The sequence below is a fragment of the Acomys russatus genome, chromosome 3 (assembly GCF_903995435.1).
Source record: "Acomys russatus chromosome 3, mAcoRus1.1, whole genome shotgun sequence".
Classification (NCBI taxonomy): Eukaryota; Metazoa; Chordata; class Mammalia; order Rodentia; family Muridae; genus Acomys; species Acomys russatus.
This window is the reverse complement of record NC_067139.1, coordinates 75,669,000-75,694,165: the sequence shown is the minus strand read 5'-3', so window position 1 is coordinate 75,694,165 and position 25,166 is coordinate 75,669,000. Positions and strand designations below refer to the sequence as shown.

The following is a 25,166-nucleotide window of genomic DNA, read 5'->3' as shown; positions in this document are numbered from 1 at the left end:
GTCACAACCCCCTTGGGGGCTGCATATCAGGTGTCCTACATATTGGATCTTTGATTTACAATTCATGACAGCCTAATAGTTATAGTTATGAATAGCAACGAGGTAATTTTACTGTTGGGGGTCACAATAACATGAGGACTGTACTGAAGGCCCCCAGTGTTAGGAAGGTTGAGAACCATTGCTCTAAAACCTTAGTCTGATAGAGACGTTTCCCACTCCCTACACTGGGTAGCACTCGTCCCCCCCTGCCCCCCCGTGGACCCCGAGTCCAGGCAGTCATCCTTCTAGTTTGGCTCTTCCTGTTAATTTTAAGACCATTTTCTCTGTCTTCATATTTTTCACTTGGTTAGAGCCTATTCTTTAACCCTTTAATCCCAGAGCTGGTGGGAGAACAGAAGGAAAGGGTTAGGTGGGATGGGGTGACTGGGTAAGATTTATTTATTTCATATGTATACAATGTTCTGCCTGTATGTGTACCTGCAGGCCAGAAGAGGGCACCGGATCTCATTATAGGTGGTTCTGAGCCACCGTGTGGCTGCTGGGACTTGAACTCAGAACCTCTGGAAGAGCAGACAGTACTCTTAACCTCTGGGCCATCTCTCCAGCCAGCTTGTGTGTGGATGCTTAAGCTGAGCAGTTTTAACAGTGTCTCCACAAAATCCATTTTTTGCTTGGTTCTGGATCTGTCGTCCTTTTCCTGAGTCATGCTGAGCCAGCAGTCTTTGACTTTGTAGCTGCTCTTGACTGGGCAATCCTGGCTTTGAAATGATCTCTGACCAAACTTGGATAACCCATGCATTGAGTCAACTGGTAGTTGGAGCTCTAGTTTGCCATCATTTTCCACACATCTGTACCTCTTGTAAATATTTCCCTGTCAACTCTAGTTTACTGTGCTCCCACCCTCTCCCACTACTATGACTGTCCTCTAATGGACTGCTATTGGCTGAGTGTCCTGTAAGCTTACAGCATTTGCTCTAATTTGTTTTTTTAGACAGCACATTGTCCTGTGATACCTCGAGCAGTCATTAGTACCCTCCTAGATCTGCTAATTGGTTAATATCCTTGCACACTCATCAATTCACCCAGGAGTCATCTTTTGAAACACACACTTTGTTGAGAAATAAGGGCTGAGGAAGCCAAAAATATCAAGCCAAGGTCTCTACCCTGGGATGAACGCAGACAACCTACACACAAGCACGGATATTTCATTCCAGATGGTAAGTCCAATTATGGAGGCAGAAGATGGGGAAAATGCCGAGTCTGGAAACTCATTTCAAGTGAGCAAAGATGGGAAACCCGAAAACAAGGCATGTTGGGGGGAAACTGCTAACAATCCATCATTTTGAAATGAGAAGTGTTGGAAATAAAGCTGGAGCAGGCAGGGCCAGATCATAGGGAACCTTGGATGTTGTGATGAAAGTATTCAGTTTAACTTTTCAAACAACTGGGAGCCCTGGAAAACTTAAATATATATACATGTGTATGCGTGTGTATGCGTGTGTGTGTGTGTGTGTGTGTGTGTGTGTGTGTGTGTGTTTACCACTGTCAGTTTCTTTTTTACAATTTATTTTTATTTTATGTGCATTGGTGTTTTGCCCGCATGTATGTCTACATGAGGGTGTCGTAGCCCCTGGAACTGGAGCTACAGACAGTTGTGAGCTGTCATGTCGGTGCTGGGAATTGAACCCAGGTCCTCTAGAAGAACAGTCAGTGCTTCCAACCTCTGAGCTCTCTCTCCAACCCTGAAAACTTAAATGTGTAATGTAATCAGTTTTACATATCTGAGGAACTGGTCTTGGGTGGAGGAATTTTCTTTTTCCCTGAGGGATACAAGCCAGCTAGGTGAAAAAGACTAAAGGCCAGAGCTCAGTTCTTCTGAAGACGGAAAAGAAAAAACTGAAGGCGTACGTAGAGAACGGCCTGTCAGGACATGACCCATCAAAAGGCTGTGGGATGTGAAAGAAAAACAGAAAGAAGCTCAGGTGTCTCCTGCTTTCCAGGTGTCTGGCCATAGCTAGTGTGACTAATTGCCTCTCAGAGAACCAGGTGTAGGTGTCCTCACAGTCAAACTGTGGCTCTCAAGGGAGAGATCTGTACTAGAAATATACAGCTGGGAGAGTTTTTGTTTTTGTTTTTTCGAGACAGGGTTTCTCTGTGTAGTCTTGGCTGTCTTGGACTCACTTTGTAGACCAGGCTCATCTCTAACTCACAGTGATCCACCTGCCTCTGCCTCCCTGAGTGCTGGGATTAAAGGTGTGCACCACCACACCTGGCTCTTACTTGGGAGTCTTTAAAATAATAATAATAATGATAATGATAATAATAATAATAATTATTATTATTATTATCATTATTATTATTATTATTATACAATGCTCTGCCTGGGTGTACATCTGCAGGCCAGAAAGGGGCACCAGATCACATTGTATATGGTTGTGAGCCACCATGTGGTTTCTGGGAATTGAACTCAGGACCTCTGGAAGAGCAGCCAGTACCTTAACCTCTGAGCCATCTCTCTAGCCCCTACTTGGGAGTCTTGATCGTAAAGAAGGTCTTTGAAATTCTGGGGCTGAGCCATGTTCTCGAGGTGGACTGTGGGAAAGATGATGCATCGGGGAGGCATCAGGAGGGCAGGGTGTGCTGTCTGCTGCCTATAATCCTAACACTTGGAAGGCTGGAGCAGGAAGGTGGTGAGTTACAGTACAGCCTGAGCGACACAGTCAGACAGACAGACAGACAGACAGGAAGGAGAACCAGAACGGTTTTCTACATAGCAGATTGAGTCTGAAGAGAGAGGGATCGGCATTGTCAAAATGCAGCATGTATTTCCTGGAAAACGGCCGTTGGATTTAGTGATAATGTGTGAGGAAAAGAGGCACAGCACGGCTCTTAATCTGGAACCAGGTAACATGTGGGTGGAGGCAGGAACGGGAAATTAAGAAGTGAAGTCAGTAACGCATAGCTTGCTTTCTCAGGGACTGCACATAAAGACAGCTCAAGTGGCTGTGCCTTCCCACCTCAGACAGGTCTAACCATGTGGCGAGAAAGGTCCGAGAGTATGACATTTGTGCTGTGTGAACAGTAGATAAGTGAGTCTAATCTTGTGGCACCAAGCCTTCGCAGTTTTGCTTAGTCATTCTTCCTTGACTACATTTTCCCCTTTACAGTCTTTCTTCCTTGTGTTTAATGCTGTTTAAGTGCCAAGGTTCCTGTCGATAGATGCCTTCATGTCCCATTTCGAGAAACTGGCTCAAGCCACTTCCTGTTTTGCTCATTAGAAAAATAATAGCTGTTATTTATCCAGCAATCAGGGTTCCGTCAAGTCCCGTGCACTAAGTCTGTCACGGCGTTGCTCTGGTATTAGAATAACAAAGTTGTGGTCTTGTTCATCTCCCAAAAATTTTAACAAAGTTGTAGCAGACAGAGAGGCTGGGCTTTCAGAGCCAAGGGCACTCGGGAAATCATCGTTGAATGACTAGCCAGCCCTCTCATGGGCTCTCACACAGCAGATTGCCCAGGAAGGCATACTGAAGACGTAAACTCATTCAAAAGACTCTTTTAAAGGTCTCTTGGGAAGATCAGTGATTTTCAAAGGCACAAATAGGAGAGTTGACACTTTTGATCTGCCTGCTTCTGCCTTCCTGAGTGCTGGAATTACAGTTGTTTGCCACTGAGTCCAGCTTTAAAAGATCTATTTATTTTTCACATGTGTTGGTGTTTTGTCTGCATATATGTCTGCGAGGGTGCCAGGACCTCTGGGAGACCAGCCAGTGCTCTTAACCACTGAGCCACCTCTCTAGCCCTTAAATAATTATTTTATTTTATTTACATTTGTACGTTGCCTCCATGTACGTCTGTGTGAGGCTGTTGGATTCCCTGGAACTGGAGTTATAGACAGTTGTGAACTGCCATGTGGCTTCTGGGATTTGAACCTGGGTTCTTTGGAAGAGCAACCAGTGTTTTAAACCACTGAGCCCTTTCTCCAGTCCGTAGAAGAATTTTACTATTATTATTATTATTTTTTTTTTTTTAAGCTGACACTTTTAAGTTCACCCACGTTACAGGCTCTTGCATCAGTGTAAAATCTTAAACTGCGCCATGCTTGCTTCTGAAAGCTTGTCTTTATTTAATATTCCTCACTTCTTGCTTTGTCTCTCATTTTTGATGGCTGAATACTTGGTCATAAGAAAGCTATTCATTGCCAAGCAGAAAAGACGCTGGGAGTCTTAGGTACATTTGGGATAGAGGCCATGCTTAAGTGGTTTAAAGAGTGTGTAATTCTGTGGTAGAAATGCAAAGGACAAACTGTTGTCAAAGATTTCATACAGGTGTTGCCTCTGAAGAGAGCCGGGAGCTCTTCAGAGTACAAGCTTCAACTCACTCACAAAAAGTAGGATAGTTACGGAAACAGTCACATTGATTTGTAATTCTGTCAAGCTTCTCGAGGAGTCTCTACTATTTTCCAAGTACAATGTACATAATTCTTTTTCTCAATTCTTTTAAAGAGAAGGTCTTGCTTTGTAGCCCCAACTGGACTCAAAACTCATGATGATCCTCCTGCCTTAGTCTTACTTACTTATTTATAGACAGGGTTCTCACTAATAGATCTGGCTGTCCCGGTACTCACTATTGTAGCTGTAGGCTGTCCCAGAACACACAGAGATCCACTTGCCTCTGCTGAGATTAAAGCAGCTTTATTAGATACTTTTTGTTGTTCGCTTGGTGGTTTTGCTGTTGTTATTATTGTTTTTTAATGTATTTATTTATTATTTATACAGTGCTCTGCCTGCATGTACACCTGCACACCAGAAGAGGGCGCCAGATCTCACTATAGATAGTTGTGAACCACCATGTGGTTGCTGGGAATTGAACTCAGGACCTTTGGAAGAGCAGACAGTGCTCTTAACCTCTGAGCCATCTCTCCAGCCTCTGTTGTTGTTTTGAGACAGGATCTTGCTATGTAGCCCTGAACTCTCAATGTTGACCAGGGCGTCCCTAGGCTTGTGCTGGGACTACACTATGGATCACCAAGCCTGGCCACTCATCTTTTATTTTTATTTATTTATTTATTTATTTGGTTTTTCGAGACAGGGTTTCTCTGTTGTGGTCTTGGCTGTCCTGGACTCACTTTGTAGACCAGGCTGGCCTCGAACTCACAGCGATCCGCCTGCCTCTGCCTCCCGAGTGCTGGGATTAAAGGCGTGCGCCACCACGCCCGGCTGCCACTTATCTTTTTGATAATGCTGCAAGGGGTGTGAGTAGGCACATCATTGTGGCTCAGCATTATACACAGTAGCTAGGATTAGTCTCAGTGTCCATCACTGGCTGACCAAATAATGTAGTGAACATGTGAGTGTGTACACACACACTGTGCAGGGTTCTAAAGAAGGGGACGCTGTGACCTGTAACGCGGCTGTGCCTGGAGAACGGCACGCTAAGTGGACCGAGGCAAGTGCAGAGAGAGGAGTGCTGTGTGATCGCTGACCTCATAGAATCCGTAAGGAAGTGCTAACCGGGGAAGGTTGGAGAAAGGGAAGTCGGTCAAAGGGTACAAAGCTCCAGTTGGACTGGACAAGTACGTTTCACTGACCGCCGGCAGCACACGGAGGCTGCAGTTTATATACCAGGTATTTTCAAGTTACTGACAGCCTTTTTTTTTTTTTCCAAACATTCTCATAAGAAAAAGTTAAGCATGGAGGGATGATAGATACATTAATTGGATTAAGTCTGCCTACAATGTATATATGGATTGAAAACATCACATTGTACACACAATTATTAGTGAATTACAAATAAGATGGACTGGTTGGTCTTGATGGCTCAGGCCTTGATGGTCTCAGCTCTAGGGAGGCAGAGGCAGATTGACCTATGTGTGATCGAGGCCAGCCTGGTTTACATAGTGAGTTCCAAATCAGGAGGGCTACACAGTGAGACCCTTTATCAAAATAAAAACTCCCCACCCCCAAGCAAAACAAAACACCCGTACACACCCTCACACCCACCCACACCCAAACCCACTCACACACGGGCTGGGTCTTATGCATTTGTGTACCCTCAGTGTTATGCTCAGCTTCGTAAAGTGTACTGAATTGAAACTTACTTGGAGTCTGGAACTGTGTGAAAAGGACACCAGGAAAACCACCTTTGATAGGCTGTGGCCTGGCGTGGTGGCTCATGCCTTTAATTTCAGTACTTGGGAAGCAGAGGCAGACGCATCTCTTTGAGTTTGAGGCCAGCCTGGACTACAGAGGGAGTAGCCAGGGCTTCTCTCTCTCTCTCTCTCTCACACACACACACACACCAAAAACCTGAGGGGGGGGGGGCGGCGCGAAGGGAGGGCGGAAACGCAGGTAACCAAGGAGGCCACATTAGTATGTCACAGATACTATATGCTATAGATAAGAGGGTTAGCGCCCAGTAGGGCTTTCTCGCTGCCGGGCATCAGTTCTTGTAAACTCCACCTGTCCCCATTTCCACTTATGAACCCTGCTCTGGCTGTGGAACGTGCTTAGGTCTAATAAAACACAACAAAGCCCACTATTTATGCATAACCCTGACGTTGAGTACACGCTGAGCTAACATCGTCCCTATACTCTTTCATAAAAGCATCTACTAATCATTCACTTAAATATTTATTTACAATAGGGCATAACTCTGTAGCCCAGGCAGGATAGCTGTCTTCGAAATCTGAGCTATCCTCCTGCCGCAGCCTCTCAAGTGCCCAGCCGGTTTGGAAACCAATTTCACCTGTTCCCTTTGCAGTTGGCACGGCCACTAGAACACCGCAAAGCGTGGGCTGCCATGCTCCACCAGATGAGCCCCAATAGCCTTTTGGCTTTCAGGAGCACGGCAGACACGTACGTCACCCAGGCTCCACTTCCTCGTAGGAAGAAGGGGCTGAGCCGGCGTGAGCTTGGGGCGGGGGAGGCGGCAGCAGAGCGCAGGCCCCGGGGAAACACCGCGACCCGGGGAAGGACCGCGTCTGGGCGCCCGCCGGGCTGCAGGCCAGGTGTACCGGAGGCGGGTGAGCGATCCCGGGCGCGCAGCACTGCGGCCGCCCGAGGCCCGCGTGGGGAGAGGCGCGCGCCGCCGCACGTCCGCAGGGGAGGCGGGAGCGCGGCGGGCGGCGGGCGGCGGGCGGCGGGCGGAGCGAGCGCGGGGCGGGGCCGGGCGCGGGCTTCTTCTGCGGGCGCCCGGGAGCCGGGGTGGGGGAGCGGAGGCGCGGGCGGCGGGTGGCGATGGGCTACGGCTGGGGCTTGCTCTTCGGTCTCCTGGGCGCCGCGTGTCTGCTGCTGCTGCTGCCGCGTTCGGGCCACGGAGAGGAGCGGCAGCCGGAGACGGCGGCGCAGCGCTGCTTCTGCCAGGTGGGGCGCGCTCGCGCGGCCGGCGCCCACGGGCTGCGCATCTCCGGGGCGCGGGCCATCCTAGGTGGCGCGGCCCGGTCGCCGCGTACCCGGTCGCCGCGGGCCGGGGAACCCAGCGATGGCGCCGGGCGCTTGGCCAGCTCTTGTCACACTGCGTTCCCGCATCCTGCCACGGTTGTTGCCTGTCGCAGAGTCCGCGTTCACACGGTCGGGGGGTTCTGAGTGGACCGGGCGACTGGGCGCCTCGTGCGCGCTGTGCCCCCGGCGTCCGCAGCTTTCCTGCTCCGGACGGACTCGGGTGGATGGGGGTTCCGGGTGGGTGGGGGTTCCCAGCTGTTCTCTAGGGGTTCCCAGCTGTTCTCTAGGTCTGTGGTTGTCAAGGGGTTGAGTGACCTTGCGTGGCTCTTCGGGTGTCTTTGCTGTTGTGGTTGTCCTGTGACTTGCCGTGCTGTGTCTGGTGCACTTTCTTCCCGAAGCGAGTTTTCGTACCCTGACTCTCCCTTGGCCGTTTGAATCCGTGGCAGGCCCCAGCTCTTCAGTAGTCTGGCTATTTATTTACTTCTGTATGTGATGTGGGTTCTGTGAGAAAAATACTCAAAGAAAACATTTTTATTATAGCATAGTCTTAATTTCGTATGAGGCTATTTAGGTTAGACGCTTTGAAATAACTAAGAATTTCATTTTGCAGTCTCCAGGAAATGCTATCAGGTAGGTTGGAAATATCCAGAAGAATCTGGAATCAGTTTATGTGCCAGTCTTCAAGTTCGTTCTTGGAAAGTCTGGAAGAATTCTTGAGTATTACAACTATTATCAGATCATTCTGTTATTGATATGTAAATTGTATTGCTTTACAGGCCACCCAGTCCGCCTCCTTACTGTCCTGTACAAGCTTTAAAATACCGCTCTACACCGGGCAGGCGGTGGTGGCGCAAGCCTTTAATCCCAGCACTCGGGAGGCAGAGGCAGGTGGATCTCTGTGAGTTCGAGGCCAGCCTGGTCTACAGAGTGAGTCCAGGATGGCCAAGGCTATACAGAGAACCCCCCCCCCAAAACCACAACCTTTTCTGTGTATGTGTATTGTACATGTGAATGTGCGCATTGCAAGGGGTGCTTGGAGCCGACAGCCTGCAGGAATCTTTCTCTCCATTCACCCCATGGGACCCAAGGATCCACCTCGGGTCCTCAGGCTTGTCAGAAAATCACTTCAACTCCCCAACCCATCTCACTGGCTCTTGTCACCTTTTGGTGGACTTCGATCTCTAAAATTACATTTATAAGAGATGGAGGGATAGACGGCCAAGTCATTCATGGGTCTTTATAGTTATGATTAGAAATAACACGTATGCAAAGTGTCACACTTGAGCGGCAGGAGGAAGAGGCATCTCTGTCACTGCTTTAACATTCTGGATTTTACTGTTTTGTTGAGTAATTTGGGAGCAGAGCTCAGTTGTTGGGGAAGTTCAGAAAAAGGGAGGTTTCCGATTATAAACGTCAGGTATACAAAGTTTCAACATCTAAGACAGGAATAAGGAACTTTTAACTCTCGGTGCTGAGAAAAGATACTAGGAGCTACACTTTCAAGTATGGCCTCCATGTTTGGATAATGGTATAAAAATACCATTTGCCTCTTCAACTTTTGTTCCACACCCAACATTTTTAGATATCTCCTTAAAGTTAAGGAACTTTTTAATAATTTTTGGAATCTTTCTTGGTTAGTAATTAAGTTTTTTGTTGTTGTTGCTGTTGTTTTGTTTTCAGAATATCTTCAAATTCATCTATTTACTTATTTTGAACCAGGATCTCTTGACATAGGTCCTGGTTGCTCACTTTGTAGACTAGGCTGTCCTTGAATTTACAGAGATCTGATTGCTGGGATTAAAGGCCAGGGTCACCATGTCCAGCCTCTGTTTTTTGGATTTATTTTTATTTAATGTGCATATGTGTTTGCCTGCTGTCTGCACACCACATTCGTCAAGTTCCTGAGTAGGCTGGAAGAGGGTGTTGGATCCCATGAAAGTAGAGTGTGAGCCACCATGTGAGTGTTGCTGGGAGTAGAAAGCTGCTGTTCCTGTGGAAGAGCTGTACTGTTCTCCACCACCGAGCCATCTCTACAGGCCCCAGCATTCTCCGATTTAAATACTTCCTAATGGGAAAAGAAATCTGTTAAATCCATCTCTTTTCCTCCCTTCTCCTCTCCCTCCCTCTCTTTCTCTTCCCCTTCCTCCCTTCTTTCCCGCTCCCCCCCCCCCTTTGTGCTCTCCTCCCCACCCCCACAAGTATAGTCCTAGCTGTCTTGGAACTCCCTCTGTAGGACCAGGCTGGCCTCAACTTACAGAGATCTGCTTCTGAAGTGTGCTGGGTTTAAACGTGTGTGCCACCATCACCTTAGTAATTTTTTCTTTAAAGGAAGGGTTTTTTGTTTTCTTTTGAGTCAACTTTGAATAATAGTGAACTAGCCTGGGGCAGAAGGGTCAGGAATTTGAGTTCAGCCTGGGCTACAGAGTGAGAGTCTGGTCTCTAAAATATGTCCTAGCTACTGACAGAAGTACTCAAAATAGTCTTAATTTTTTTTTTTTTTTCCTTCCTGCTGCCCAGTGTTTCTTACCACTTCTGCCTTGGGTTACCACACATCACCACCTGTTGTTGCATGGGTATCTGGTTTGTAACTGGGGTTTAGTTCACAAGATTTCTCTTATGAGTCAGAACAGTACATAGCTGTTTGACCTTAGAAAGTCATTGCAGTAAGATGTACAGAGTTCTGCAAGCAATCAGATTAACTTTGATCAGCATCCAACAAGTCCGTAGTGCAGCAACAAATGCTGAGATCAAAACTGTGCTAAAATGCTTCTCAAACCTGGCATTTGATTGGTGCTCAGCAAATGTTAGGGAGGTTTTAGCATAAGATGTAAAAATCCTTTATTTCTGCCAGCTGTTTGCATTGTTTGCTGGGACTGGGCATGTTCATGGGCTGATGGCTCAGATGAGTCTCTGGGCTTGGTCAGTTACTACATAGATCTGTTGGCTTCAAGTTTTTTTAACGCGATTTTCACTGTGTTACAGATTCTTTAATCTTTATTTTATCTTCTGTGTATGAGTGTTTTGCCTGCGTGTAGGTATGGTGTACCGTGTGAGTGCCAGGAGCTAGAAGTCAGCAGGGGAGTAGGGTTAGATAGACAGCTGTGAGCCGCGTGCATGCTGGGAGCTGAACATACGTATCTGCAAGAGCAACCACTGAGGCATTTCCTCAACCCTAACAAACTTTTCATAACAGTGTTTTTTTTTTTAATTTAAAGATTTATTTATTTATTATAATGTATACAGTGCTCTGCCTGCATATACATCTGTAGGCTGGAAGGGGGCATCATATCATATTACAGATGGTTGTGAGCCACCATGTGGTTGCTGGGAATTGAACTCAGAACCTTTGGAAGAGCAGGCGGTGCTCTTAACCACTGAGCCATCTCTCCAGCCCCTTATAACAGTGTTTTATTGTTTGCTGTTCATCACTCAAAATGGTTAATTGTTTGGGACTTGTAAATCTTTTTATATACAACTACTGCTTTTTATTATCCTATTAAAACGTTAATTAGTAATATTAATCTATATGAAAAGTTTGCTTTTACCCCCATTTGAGTAAACAGTCCTGCATACAGGGAGTACCCCTTCTGTGAACCAAAATAGTGCTTGTCACCGTAGATACAGACTCAGAAGAGAGGAAACCTTCCCAGTCTGTTATTTTTGTTTTTTTGACAGTTATGTTGAATTATGCATCATTAGAGAAAAGGAAAGTAGCAAAACCTAAGGCACAATGGAATATATTTTAAAAATCTCAAAAGGAATACCGAAGCCTGTTATGGAGGATGTGAGACTACATTTTGGACTTAAGTAAAAATGACCATCTGCCCCTTTCCATTAAGAGTGCCCTACTGTGTGTAGTAGCAATGCTCAGCTGCCTGAGTATGGCAGGTCTGCCTTGGGGTGCTGCAGTGGGGGCGCACAGCCGCACATGCGGGCTCCGCAAACATGGCTTTTTGTCTGGAGTATGTTGCAGATGTACCCTCTGAACAGGAGCTTCAGTGGATGTAAGCTGCTGACTGTCCTGTTAATCAGTTCTCATCATCGCTTTAATTGTTAGGCGGACTTACTGGACCATGGCAGGGCTGATTTGTGGGGTGGTGGGTGGACGGAAGCCCAGTATTAAATCCTCGTCAGAGGGATCTTTGAAACAGGCTGGAGAGGTAGCCATGGACTCTGGCGTGCTGGCTGCATTTCTGGCCTTTCTGAAGAAAGTGTGTGGAGGGAATATGTGTGTGATGGTTGCTATCCTTTGAGTCTTTCCAAAGGTGATGTGTTTTTCTCTTTCTTCTTGTTAATTATAAAAAGAAAGAAAAGGTTTACTTGTTTTATGTGTGTGAGTGCTTGACCTGCAGCACGTCTGGGAAGCGTACACATGCCTGTGGAGGGCAGCCGAGGATGTCGGGTCCCCTGGAACTGGAGTCACAGTAGTGGCCCCCCCACGTGGACTCTAGGACTTGAACCCTGAAACTCTGTGAGAACAACAAGAGAGCGTCTAACTGCCGAGCCGGCTCTCTAGCCCCGTGGTGTGTACTTTAATAAAACCAGGACTTTCGGCAGAGACAGCCGTCGCCACCCTAACCCTGCTGTCTGCTCTGGATTGTTTTGGTTTGTCGCATTCTCTGATTTACATCGTCCCAGTTCTTTGCTCCCCATCACGGTCCCTCTTGATACACCCCCCCCACGACTCACTTTGTAGACCAGGCTGGCCTCGAACTCACAGCGATCCGCCTGCCTCTGCCTCCCGAGTGCTGGGATTAAAGGCCTGCGCCACCACGCCCGGCCTCACACTGGGAGATTATAATCAAGCGAGTTACCGTACCTATCATCACACAGCTAGCTGCATGTGTGGTAAGGAAACTTAAGATCTCTTAGCATACATATACTTTGTAACTGTGGTCACCATGATGTTCATTCAGCGCCCAGAACTGATTTATCTTGTATTTCCCGGCGTCTCCCACTTCTCCCCTTCCCACCATTGACTTTGACTTACTTAGATCTCACAAGTGAGGGAGGTCAGAAGTAACTTTTATTTCTAGCAGATTTTGCTTAGCATGATGTCTTCCAGATATATCCAGGGTGCCGCAAAGGACAGAAGTGTGGTCCATTGTGTGGTGTGTGTGTCCTGTGATCTACGCTTACCTTGACACATGCTTAGATGCTTTGGTGTCTTGGATACTGTGTGACTCAAGGAGCACAGGCGTGCAAATGTTTCTTTTAGCGGTTGGCTTTCTTTTGGATGTGCACCTAGAAGTGAGATTGCTAGATCCGTGATAGCTCTGTGTTTTGGTTTCTTGAGGAGCACCCACGCTGGCTTCCATCATGCCTGGCGGTTGACATGTCCAGCAGCTGTGTCTGAGCAAGTGTTCCTGTTCCAGTGCTCACCATCGCTTCTTCCACCTTGGTTGCTTGTCTTCCTAACCATTTTATCTGTTGATGCTACTGTAAATGGAATTAATTTCTTGATTTTTTTTCTACTAGTTTTTTGTTTGTTTGTTTGTTTGTTTGTTTTTGGTTTTGGTTTTTTTAAGACAAGGTTTCTCTGTGTAGTCCTTGGCTGTCCTGGACTCGCTTTGTAGACCAGGCTGGCCTCGAATTCATGATTGACATGCCTCTGCCTCCTGAGTGCTGGGATTAAAAGCATGCACCACCATGACTGGCCTGCTAGTTGTTTTTTGTTTTGTTTTTTTTGTTTGTTTATTAGTTCCTACAAACAACTGATTTGATTTTTGTATCATATGACTTTACTTAATAATTCGATGTATTTTTTCCTTTGATAGAGTTCTTAAGTTTTTGCATATATTGCATAAGATCTGAAAATGCTGATAATTTTAGTTTTTCCTTTAAAATTTGAATTTCCTTTTTTCTCTCTGTCTTTCTTTTTCTTAATTGACACTTGGGAAAAAATGCTTTTCATAAAAAAACAAATATGAGCTGGACGCAGTGGCTCACACCTTTAATCCCAGCACTCAGGGAGGCAGAGGCAGATGGATCACAGTGAGTTTGAGGCCAGCCTGGTCTACAAAGCGAGTTCAGGACAGCCAAGGCTACACAGAGAAACCCTGTCTTGAAAAACCATAAACAACAACAACAAAACAAAAATGAGAAATACAGCCTTACAATACTTTGAGAACAAAATGTTGATCTGTGATGGGACTGTACTTTTTTAGTATTGTACGCAGACAACTAGGAGGTTAGTTTTTTTGGGTTGGTTGGTTGGTTTTATCTTTCATTGTGAATTAAAAAAATACCTTTTCCTGCAAAAGTAAGCCCCTTACTGTTGTCCAACACAGAGTGGTCAGCCTGGAAACCGTTGATACAGCACTCACAAAGATGGACTCAGCGGGTCACACATACATACATACATACATACATACATACATACATACATCTGTGATATACATGCATATCTTTTCTTGCCTATTGCATTTGGGTGGAAGAGGTAACGGAGCCTCCCCGCCCCACCCTGTGCTAGTTTCCCACAGTCTGGTCCCTCATCCCAGTGAGGCTACTGGAGTCCAGGGTTAGAAACCATGGCTGCAAACTATCTCTTCTTCCTCACTAAGGAAATTTGGGCTGCTTTGGACAATAGTAGGGCATTTAAGCAGAGCTGGGTTAATAGTAATGTTTAGCATTTTTCAAGCCTTTATTCTCTTTATTATTCTGACACCAGATCTGTGAGATGGTAGCTATTATTTTATGGGAATCACAGTGACAGAGATGGGCCTTAAACCGAGGTGGGCCTGACTGAGGAGCATGGTGCCCTTTGGGAACTTGCAGAAGGCACCTCTGGAGGCTTTGCAGCTCTTACAGGCTAAGTCTTCACATTGGGTGTGGCTGTGGGCTAGGCTAGGTCCTTCTGTCTGCCTGCTGTCCCTCTGTGTGGGCCTTTTCACCTGCAGTTATTAGTTAAGCTGGTTATTAATGTGAAGTCCAGGGTAATGCACCTTAATCACTTTGGGAGGGGAAGAAGGATGCTGCTTCCTCCCCACCCCTCTTCTTCTTCCTCTTCCTCCCTCTCCCCTCCCCCTCCTCCTCTCCCTCCTCCCCCCTCCTCTCCCTCTCCCTCCCCCTCCTCCTCCTCCTCTCCCTCCTCCCCCCCTCCTCTCCCTCCCCCTTCCCCTCCTCCCCCTCCTCCTCTCCCTCCTCCTCCCCCCTCCTCTTCTTCCTCCTCTTCTTCCCCCTCCCCTCCCCCTCCTCCTTCCCCTCCTTTTTTGAGGTTAGAGCCCTGAGACAGGCAGGGTTGTGCTTTGCAGTGGGGGATGGTGCTGTGGGTAACCAAGCAGCGGGCCTGTACTGTGGAGCACAGAGCCAGGCCATGTTTACTTCATCTAGCACCTGTCTGTCGTCCTAGCAGCGCCTTTCTTTTGTTTCTGAGAGTCCCTGCGTTGCTCTGTTAGTGGCGTTTCTGCCATAGCCCTAGCTTGTGACTGTTTTGGTAACACACCTGCTCTCTAGTTTCTAGATCTAGGCTGCCATCACACCTGCTGGGCTTGTTCCAAGGATGGGGCTCTGCCCCACCTCTTGGCTGCCATACCCGAACTGTTGGTTGGCTTGGGTTTCCAGGTGCCTTTCTGCCTGCACTGAGCTCTCTCTTGCGTCTGTTGAAACCCTGTCATTTTTCGTTTGCTTCCTTAGCCATCCTGCTACCTGGGGTTGTAGCAGAGAATGCGGCCTATTCCACATGGAGGGCAGAGGGCAGAAGGTTTAAAGGTCTCCCCTTCTGCCTTCTGCCTCCTGTGTGCTTGCATTAAAGGTGTGCATCTTGCCTGGCTGCTCTTTTAAAAAAAACTACTGAGATCAATTTGTGTTGCTCTGTATGTATTGGTGTGGGGCCACCCACCCGAGCGTGGTCAGCCTACCAGGGACCACATCCGTGCTCTCTGTAGCTAATCAGTGAGAGGCCAGGGCACTTCCTTATTTTCAGTTAGTTTACAATGTAAACACCACACCAGAGCACTATGGGGATCTCCTTTATGCAGTGATATGCATTTTTTGAGTCATTATGTATTTGTTATTTAATGTTACATTGCTTTTATTAGGTGTGTGCTTAGCTCCAAATAAATGCCCAAAACTTTGAGTTTCACAGCCAGTAACATTGTCTGACTATAACTTTTCATTTCATCCTGACGTAGAAAGTCAGTAGTTTGTTCTGGGAGGTAGGGTCAAGATATCCATGCTAAGCATTTGTAGTTGCTGTGACAGGTAAGTTCTGATCACCATTCTAAGGCTAGGAAATTTGCCACGGCACAGGAGTTGGGGTTGCTAGGGTCTTATAATGAGTTACTTTGTTGCTTCCCTTGACACATTCACCAAGCAGTGTCTGACCTACATAGATAGATGATAGATAGATAGATAGATAGATGGATAGATAGATAGATAGATGGATGGATAGATAGATAGATGGATAGATAGATAGATGGATAGATAGGTAGATAGATGGATGGCCTCAGGAGAGGAGAGGGAGACAAAGTGAGTCAGAGGAAAACTCAGAGTCAGAACACAGCCCTGCTCCACATGGCCAGGTGCAAGAGGGAGACGGGCTGTGGATTCTGAAGCACCTGCTTCTGCGTGCGTGCATGCGTGCGTGCATGCCTACGTGTGTGTGTGCACTCTCTGAAGATAAATGTCTGTCTGTCTTTCTTCTCCTTCTTCTCTTCTTCTTCCTCCTTTTTCATTTTTTGAGACAGGGTTTCTCTGTGTAGTCTTTGGCTGTCCCAGACTCACTTTGTAGCCCAGGCTGGCCTCGAACTCACAGCGATCCGCCTGCCTCTGCCTCCCGAGTGCTGGGATTAAAGGCATGCGGCACCACGCCCGGCCACATCTCTCTGTCTTAATCTCAGTGCCAATCTTTGGTCAGGTCTGCCAGGTCCTGGAGGTAGGGTTACAGGGTGGGTGCTAGGGTGCAGTTCTGTGTATGCACGAGCTTAGCTAGCCCTACAGAAGTACCACTGTGCTGTTCTAGACAGGCAAGAGCAACAGTACTGTTGGATAATCGCACTCTCTATTTTAGAGCACCAAGGGGGCATGGGAAGGTTGCTTAGTAGCAGGCTTTTTAATGGTAACTATGTGAGAAAACGTGCCTTTTGGTGTCAGGGACACTTAAATCCAGTATTTCATTTTTCTTTGTAACAGGTTAGTGGCTACCTGGATGACTGCACCTGTGATGTCGAGACCATCGATAAGTTTAATAACTACAGACTTTTCCCAAGGCTACAAAAGCTTCTTGAAACTGACTACTTTAGATATTATAAGGTATTTTCAATTTTTTGTACAAGTATGCTATAATGGATGATTATATTTTCTTAGATGACTAAACTTCAGTACTGCTACTGAAGTTGGTAATTATTTAGATATGTGCAAAGTCTAGTGGAAGAATTTTTTAAAAAGCATGTACATGCAGGTGTGCATGCATAGCGTATCTGTGGAGGTTAAGAGCACAACTTTGCTTCTCACTTTTCACCTTTATGTGGAGTCTGGGGCCCAAGCCCAGGTTGCCTGGCTTATGCAGCACACATCTTCACCTGCTGAGCCACCTCTGACTCTTAAAATGCACACAACGTTTAGTAGGAAAACTTGGTTCCCAAGTGAGCTGTTTGGTTGAGAACTCACCCGTTGGACTTTGTGGATGCATGTATGCACGCGCCTGTGATGAGGAGGCTCAGGGACCACTGTGGGTGTAGTTTCTCAGGCACAGTCCGCTTGTCTTTTCCAGTCTTGGCTTCTTACTGGCCTGAGCTCTGATGAATAGGCTAGACTGGCTGGTTTCTGCAGTCTTGCCTCTGTCTTTCCCAGTGCTGGGACTGCAAGCATGTGCTGCCATGAGCACTTCCTTTTTACATGGCTTCTGGGAAGTAAACTCAAGCCCTGTGCACTCTACCACCTGAACTCTCTCCATAGCCTAATGCTTTTAAATCAGTAATTTCTGGAGGTATATACTAACTGGTTAAATGGAAATTAAAATAGAAGTTGCTATATTGTTCTCAGCCATCAGATGGGCTCCAATTAAGATAAATGATTTTTTTTTTTTTTTTTTGGGTGAGGAGGCATTTCTGGACTTATTAAACAGTATTTGGCCATGAGAACACTATTCAGAGAGCTTCAAAATCTGGGCCACAATTCCTCCCTGTTCTCTGCCTGGCGTCTCTTGCTTACGTAGGAGCTGAGCGGTGCTGATTTGAGGGTCTGTTTAGTGGTAGTCTGTGCCTTGCCAACCAGGCTTTCCAGTTTACACCAGCCGTACATTTATATAGTCCATGAAACGTGAGAGCTGCTGGGAGAAACAGTGTAATCTCGGATAAAAGATAACCGCAGCATGGCTCGTGACTCCAGCAGTCCAAGGTACTCTCAGGGCTTTAATACTTCTATAACTTTCTATTCTTTTATAGGTAAACCTGAAGAAGCCGTGTCCTTTCTGGAATGACATCAACCAGTGTGGAAGAAGAGACTGTGCTGTCAAGCCCTGTCATTCTGTAAGGACTGGCCCAGCTCTTTTCACTCTTCACAAATTTGATCCTGTTTAAATATAGCATTCCATTTACATATCATAAACCTAAACTTATAAATATAAACCTTACCTGTGGGGGGTGTGTGTGTGCGCGCGTGCGCACATCACTGTGCCATGGAGGCTAGAGGCTGACACTTCTTCTGTCACTTTTCAGTTCATGGCTGAGATGGGGTCTCTTTGCTGAGCCCTGCAGTTCACTGATGAGGGATGATGGCCGCCGCCTCTTCAGCACTGGGATGTAGGGGCTGCCTCCAGCCTGGCTCCTTACTTGGATGCTGAGGGTCTGAACTCAGGCTCTCATGTGTGTGGGGGAGGCATTTTACTGACTGAACCAGCTCCCAGCCCCGTACAATCTATTTTAAGTTACACGGTTTTCATAGTAATAGAATCATTGTTGTTGTTATTATTACTGGGACAGGGTCTCTCACTTTGTAGTCCTGGTGGTCTAGAACTCACTATGTAGATCAGGCTGTCCTCAAAACTGGAGAGATCTGCCTGCTTCTGCCTCCTGAGTGCTGGGATGTGTGCTGTCATACCTGATGAGATTTTCTTTTTTTTTTTTTTTTTTTTTTTGGTTTTTCGAGACAGGGTTTCTCTGTGTAGCCTTGGCCATCCTGGACGGCCATCCTGGACTCACTTTGTAGACCAAGCTGCCCTCGAACTCACAGTGATCCGCCTGCCTCTGCCTCCCAAGTGCTGGGATTAAAGGCGTGCGCCACCACGCCCAGCTTGAGATTTTCTTTTTTACACTTCCAGATGATACAGGTTTTCACAGGTATATAGGACCAGGGGTGTAGCTCAGTGGCAGAGTTCTTGCCTAGCATGCACCCCTGTTGCCACATGCCAAGCCACCAAAAATGTCTGTATTTTCATTTCATGTTTTTATTGTGTATGTCCTAAGACTGGTCACTTGACCACTTTAAACTGACGTTCAGTGGCGTAAAGTACATATATACACCACTACTACCCATTTCTAACCCCCTGTCTTCTCCCAAACTGAAACCGTGCTGCTTAAACACTAACCCAGCCACTCTCATCCTCGGACACCACCATCCTATTTTTTTTTCCCCCTCCATCAGTTTGACTGTTTTAGAAACCTGCCGTTAAAAATCTGGTTCCAGTTAGTGTACAGTTAGTATCGTAGAATATAGCAGAACCCTGAGACTGATAAAGGTACCAGTTAGCATGTGACTTGAATAACGAGTGGCCGCAGGTGCCAGGTATGAAAGCATAGCCCTGCCCTTGGGTTTGTGGTTTAGTGGAGAGAAGCACTAGTTGACCCTTCCTGCACACACCGCAGCCCAGCTACAAAGTGCCCGAGCCGTACAGGCTGAGAGCAGAGACACTCCAGTGACATTGGGGGAGTGAAGCACTTCCACTCCCTGCTGACAGGCCTGAGTGTCATACTGCCTAATACTTCCTGCTAGGGTGACCTGTGGGGCGGAAGAGGGACTAAAGAGCGTCACAAGCCACAGCTTACTCAGCCCGTGTACCTGCGTTTGTTACACCAACAAGAGTGCTAGAGTGCTTGAAATCACGGTGAGCAATGTATGGGCCTTGAATTTTATTTATTTATTTATTTAAGAGAAGATCTTATTCGTCCACTCTTGCTGTGTAGGCCAGGCTGGTTTCAAATACAGATAACCTCTCGCCTCTGCTCCTGGACTGCTAGGATTAAGACCGTGTGCTACCTACCATACCTGTTGGATTTTTATTTACTTTAAAGAAGTTATTTAAAAATTTCTAAGCCTTCTCACCTAAAAATAGTCTCCCGTAATTCATGAGTGTTTCTAGTATGTCATAAGAATTTAAAATATTTTTTTCAGAAGATATGAATAGATGTGTTTCTTTTTTTCAGGATGAAGTTCCTGATGGAATTAAGTCTGCGAGCTACAAGGTATGCACATATACTTACTGATGTGCCTGATATCCGTTTCCCTGCCCTCCTCAGTGAGATCCCTTGAGAGTTAATTGATACTCAATAGCTTCCACGCCTTTAAAAAATTACGTAAAACACTTAAGTAAAAGCAGGGGATGGGAGCCTGCTGCCTTGTTATCCGACAATTATTTGCGATGGCCAGCTTCACTTCATCTGAACTTTCCACTCCATCTTCCTAATCATTTTAAGGCCAAGCTCAGATAAATCATTTTGTTGAAGAGTAAAGTAAAATTAGAGCATTTCAGAGTTAAGTTAAATGCCATCCAGTGTCCTGAAAGAATAACTTACGAAACATTTGGGTTAAGATATCACATATATTTACACTGAAGGAATATTTTCTTAGAAAATATCTGCAGAGATGTCAGCTGAAGTTATTGATAATTTCAAATAGATTAATCATAAATGGAATTTTGAAGAAGATTGTGATTGGTTTTATAGAAAAATTGAAATAATAAAATATTGGAAAAAAAATGTTCTTCAGAGACGTCTTCATAACCTAGTAAGGAGATAAATGTAATTAAGAAGCTGATTAAATTACTAAATGGTACTAATAAGGTATTTCAACTTAAAAAAATTGAGATGAAGTTTCAATATTTTTGTTTTAATATTTATAGGTAGGCATACAGTTTTTTTTGATAAATTAAAAATGTGTTAAATTGCTTTGTGTTGCATGTATGTGTGTGGGTGTGTGTGGAGGCAGGGCCTCTCATTTCTGCAAGCTGGCACCATCGTTGAGGCTGGCTGGTTCTGGTCATGTCTGCCTCTGCCTCCATCTCTGTAGGCATGCTGGGATTGCAGATGCTGTTGCAGCTGTCTTGCCTGGGCTCTAGGGATCAAACTCAGGACGTTAAGCTTGCATGACAAGTGTGTCTACCTGTTGGGTCATCTCCAGGGCCCTTTGATATTTATTTTAAAGTTTCTTTTGAAATAATTTTTAGTCTATGGCCGTACCATCCTGAACATGTCAAATCTCATCAGAAATAATTTCTAACTTGCAGGAAGGTTGTAAGATTAACATAAAAGCATTTTACACGCTGGAGTCACTGACTTTCACATGTTTTAGCACACTTGTCATACTTCTTCTGTGTAGATGTTCTGTGCCATTTGATTGCAGGTTATGTTGATTTTATATTTTTGCTCTTTAATATTTAACGTGTATAAAAGAATTTGAGTTTCAAGAAGGTCTTAAAAATTGAACTATCAGCAGGATGTAGTGGCATGTCTCTGTAATCTCAGCACTTGGGGAGGCAGAGGCAGGACCATCTCTGTGAGTTCGAGGCCAGCCTGGTCTACAAAGAAAGTCTAGGACAGCCAAGGCTACACAGAGAAACCCTGTCTTCAAAAACAAAGCAAAACAAAACAAAAGTGTAGTGAATCTGTTTTCTTTCTACCTAGTATTCTGAAGAAGCCAACCTCATTGAAGAATGTGAGCAAGCCGAGCGACTTGGGGCAGTGGATGAGTCTCTGAGGTAGCTGGCTCTCTGTGATCCGTTGTTTCTCAGCATCGTAGTTAACTGAAAAAGAAAATAATGTAATTTTCCTTATTTGAAGTGAGGAAACCCAGAAGGCTGTTCTTCAGTGGACCAAGCATGACGATTCTTCAGACAGCTTCTGTGAAGTTGATGGTATGACGTTTGCTGAAGTGTGCATTACACTTCAGAGGATGCCTTAAAAACCAGCCAACCTATCAACCAACCTACCTTCTTTCCTGCCTGCTTGCCCACCTCTCTCCTCCCCACTCCTCCCTCCCCCCTCCTCCCCCTTCCTCTCCCTTCTCCCTCCCTCCTTTCCTTTCTGTTTTGTACTAAGCATTAAACTCCGGCCTTGGATATGCTAAGCAAGTGCTTTACCACAGAGCTGCTCCAGGTGCCACCCTCAATTCTTTTAAAGTTGGTTTTAAAATCTCAGTCCTAAGAGTGTGACAGTTCCTCTCTGAAAGCTAAACATAGAACCATAGGACTTAGCAATGACATTCCTAGGTATGTAACTCAAAAGAATTGGAGAAAGATGCAGACACAGGTAGACCAGTGTTCATTTATAAGGGGCACAAGGTAAACGGCCTATGTGTCTATTACTAGGTGAAAAAATAATTGAAATGTGTTATGTATGTATCACACAAGTGTACATGAACACTACTGAACAATAGGAAGGAATGAGCCTCTAACAAACGCTACAATGTGGCAGAACCTTGGGAAAGAAGTCAGCATGAAGCAAGTCTTGCGTGAATCCACTGTGAACCGTCTGCAGCATGCAAATCCGTAGCAACAGCGAGGAGATAAGTGCTTCCTAAATGTGCCGGGCGTGGCATATGGAGAGTTAATTGTTAAGTGATCACAGTTTCTGTTTAGGGTGTTGGAAAAGTTTTAGACACAAAGTGGCAATGATTACCCAATACTGTGATTGGAACTGGTTCATTGAATCTGGTGGAAATGGCAATTCCATTATATGTTCCTCTCCCTGTGTGGTCTGTATGGTCTCTGTAAGCTCATCTCAGGATGGTCTTGAACTCAGAGCTCTGCTGCCTCTGCCTCCTAAATGCTGACATTAAAGGTGTGCACAACCAGGCCCAGCCACACTCAGAGGGGGAAAATAAGAATAGTTTCTGTAGGAAAAAAAAAATTACCTCTTATATTTTACAGTTTTATGTATCAAGTAGTTTATAGTTCTTTTTTGCATTTTTTTTCAATAGTAGCTAAAATGTAGCAATAAGGAAAACATCTCCTGTAAATACTGCTGGGTCGCTGACTCTTTCCATGCTGATGGTCTTCAACCAGGATGCTGTGTTTATGGAACCTTAGAATACGTTAGGACTTCGACCAAGATTTGTTATTGTTCTAATTCTTATTCTAGTATCTTCCCCCCACCCCATTTGGATTGTTTGCCTCTGGATTGGCTAAGCAAAATTAAATCAAATTTGAATTTGTTTATTTGATTTTTTTTTTTTTTTTTAATTCTTTTGGAGACAGGGTTTCTCTATATAGCCTTGGTGGCCATGGAACTCACTATGTAGACCAGGCTGGCCTTGAACTTGCAGAGATTCACCTCTCTCCCTAGTGCTGGGATTACAGGTGTGCACCATGCTAAATTTGAAATCTGATATTCTTCTATGGCTCTTTAGTAGTGGACTAGTGAACATTTAAAAAAATATTTATTTATCATTTATACAGTAGTTAGCCTGCATGTGAGCTAGCAGGCCAGAAGAGGGCACCAGATCTCATTATAGATTGTTTTGAGCCACCATGCGGTTGCTGGGAATTGAAATCAGGACCTTTGGAAGAATAACCAATGCTGGACGTGGTGGCGCATGCCTTTACTACCAACCAGAACTTGGGAGGCAGAGGCAGGCAGATCACTGTGAATTTGAGGCCAGCCTGGTCTACAAAGCAACTCCAGGGTAGCCAAGGCTACACAGAGAAACCCTGTCTCGAAAAAACAAACAAAAAAATTAGTGAAAAGTGGGTGGTGGTGCAGGTCTTTAATCCCAGTGCTCAGAGGCAGAGACAGGTGGATCTCTGCGTTCTAGGACAGCTAGGGCTACATAGTGAAACCTTGTCTCAAAAATCCAAAACCAAACCCACCAAACAAAAAGTCTCCTGTAGTAGGACACCTGTCCTGCTTTGATACATGTATCTCTGTTCCCAGGATCTGAAAAGGAACATTTCTCCTTTGAGTTTAGCTCAGGATCATTTTGTGTGAATATCTTTATATTTCACTGGAGAAATACCGGTGTGTCTATATGATCACTAGTGGTGTTTTTTTTTGTTGTTGTTGTTTTGTTTTTTTTCCCTATTGCTAGGGAGCAAACTGAGGCTTTTGCATGTGCAGTTGCTGTCCTAACTAAGCTAGTCAGTGATGGGTTGCCATGCTAGTGTGGACAGAAACATTGTATTTGTTGTTTGAATAATTTGTGAGGATTGACTCAGACCATAAAATTCATATATTTGTTTTGTTTTGTTTTCTGAGATAGGGTTTCTCTGTGTAGTCCTGGCACTATCTCTGTAGACCAGGCTGTCATTGAACTCAGAGATCCTCTTACCTCTGCCTCCTGAGTGCTGGGATTAAAGGTGTGGCCACCGTGCCCAGCTCATATTTTCCTATTTTTACCACTTACAAGACTAGGAATTTTTGGAGCCATGGTGTACAGTTAATGTAGCAGTTTTGTTTCTCCCCATTTTCCTTTCCCCCTAAACGTTGTTCTGAGAAAGGTAAGATTCGGGGAACATTTTGTCTTGCAGACATACAGTCCCCCGACGCCGAGTATGTGGACCTGCTCCTCAACCCTGAGCGCTACACAGGCTACAAGGGGCCGGATGCTTGGAGGATATGGAGCGTCATCTATGAAGAAAACTGCTTTAAGTATGCACTATTTTCCTAGATTGTGCAGATCAGGTTCACGTCCTTAAAAGGTTGAATTTGCACAGGGAAATTTTAATATCCTTAGTCTTCTACCCCTAGGGCACTGGCACAGGTGCAACAGACACTTCTTTAAGGACTTAGATAATGTTAGACCTTTTTAGGGTAGAGACACTGAACAAACATTCCTGAGGGTATTACAGGAGCTCACTATGTAGCGTGAAGTAATTTGGAACCGGGGGCTTTGCTTCATTTACCAAAATCATTGCAGCCAATGGCGTGGGATGAATTAGCACCTACAGTTTAAGATTCCTTATGCTGTTCTTGCTTCTCCTCTCTGTGGCCATGGTTGCTGTATCCTCTTCGAGTTAAATTGATTTCAGAGAACAGCTCTGAGGTGACCTTTTCCTGTGCTCACTGTGTGCTACACATTGTGCTAAGCGTCCACAGACAATTGCTCCTCTAGTTCTTACGGTAACAATGTGTACTGTAGTCATGATTGCGGACACAGGGAGACTCCGACTGGTAACAGTGTGTGTTACAGTCATCATTGCCCACAGAGAGAGATTCTGAAACTTAAGCTGGATGTTTGTCCCATGCTAGGGGAAATGCCGCCTTCGTAGTCCTAACCAGTGCAATGGAAGTTGATCATTGAGTGACTGAGAAATGCTTAAGTTCTTCCGCTGGGAAGCCTGAAAGCTCTAAAGAACGTACCAACTAACTCTGGAGGAAAACCTGAGTGTGTGTTTGTGTGGTGTTGCATGTGTTCAGTTCTCCCAGGGACAGAAGATCTGCACATTAACACATTTCACCCTCCAGATCAGAGGTGCTTGTTGGTAACTCTGGGGTTCACACAGTGCATTTCTTTTGTTTGTAGGCCACAGACAATTCAAAGGCCTTTAAATCCTTTGGCTTCTGGGCAAGGTAC

At 45.5% G+C, this 25,166-nt stretch overlaps 1 protein-coding gene across 1 annotated transcript in view; it reads left to right on the top strand.

The window, feature by feature from the left end:
* Positions 1–7,200: 7,200 nt before the first annotated feature.
* Positions 7,201–25,166, top strand: part of Ero1a (endoplasmic reticulum oxidoreductase 1 alpha) — a 35,805-nt gene continuing 17,839 nt past the window's right edge. Inside the window, exons 1-8 of the mRNA XM_051142928.1 lie at positions 7,201–7,364; positions 16,575–16,694; positions 17,828–17,911; positions 19,805–19,843; positions 21,281–21,354; positions 21,437–21,510; positions 24,121–24,241; positions 25,116–25,162. Of these exons, the coding sequence (XP_050998885.1) occupies positions 7,239–7,364; positions 16,575–16,694; positions 17,828–17,911; positions 19,805–19,843; positions 21,281–21,354; positions 21,437–21,510; positions 24,121–24,241; positions 25,116–25,162 (685 nt within the window). The 5' untranslated portion in view covers positions 7,201–7,238. The remainder of the gene's footprint in view (positions 7,365–16,574; positions 16,695–17,827; positions 17,912–19,804; positions 19,844–21,280; positions 21,355–21,436; positions 21,511–24,120; positions 24,242–25,115; positions 25,163–25,166) is intronic.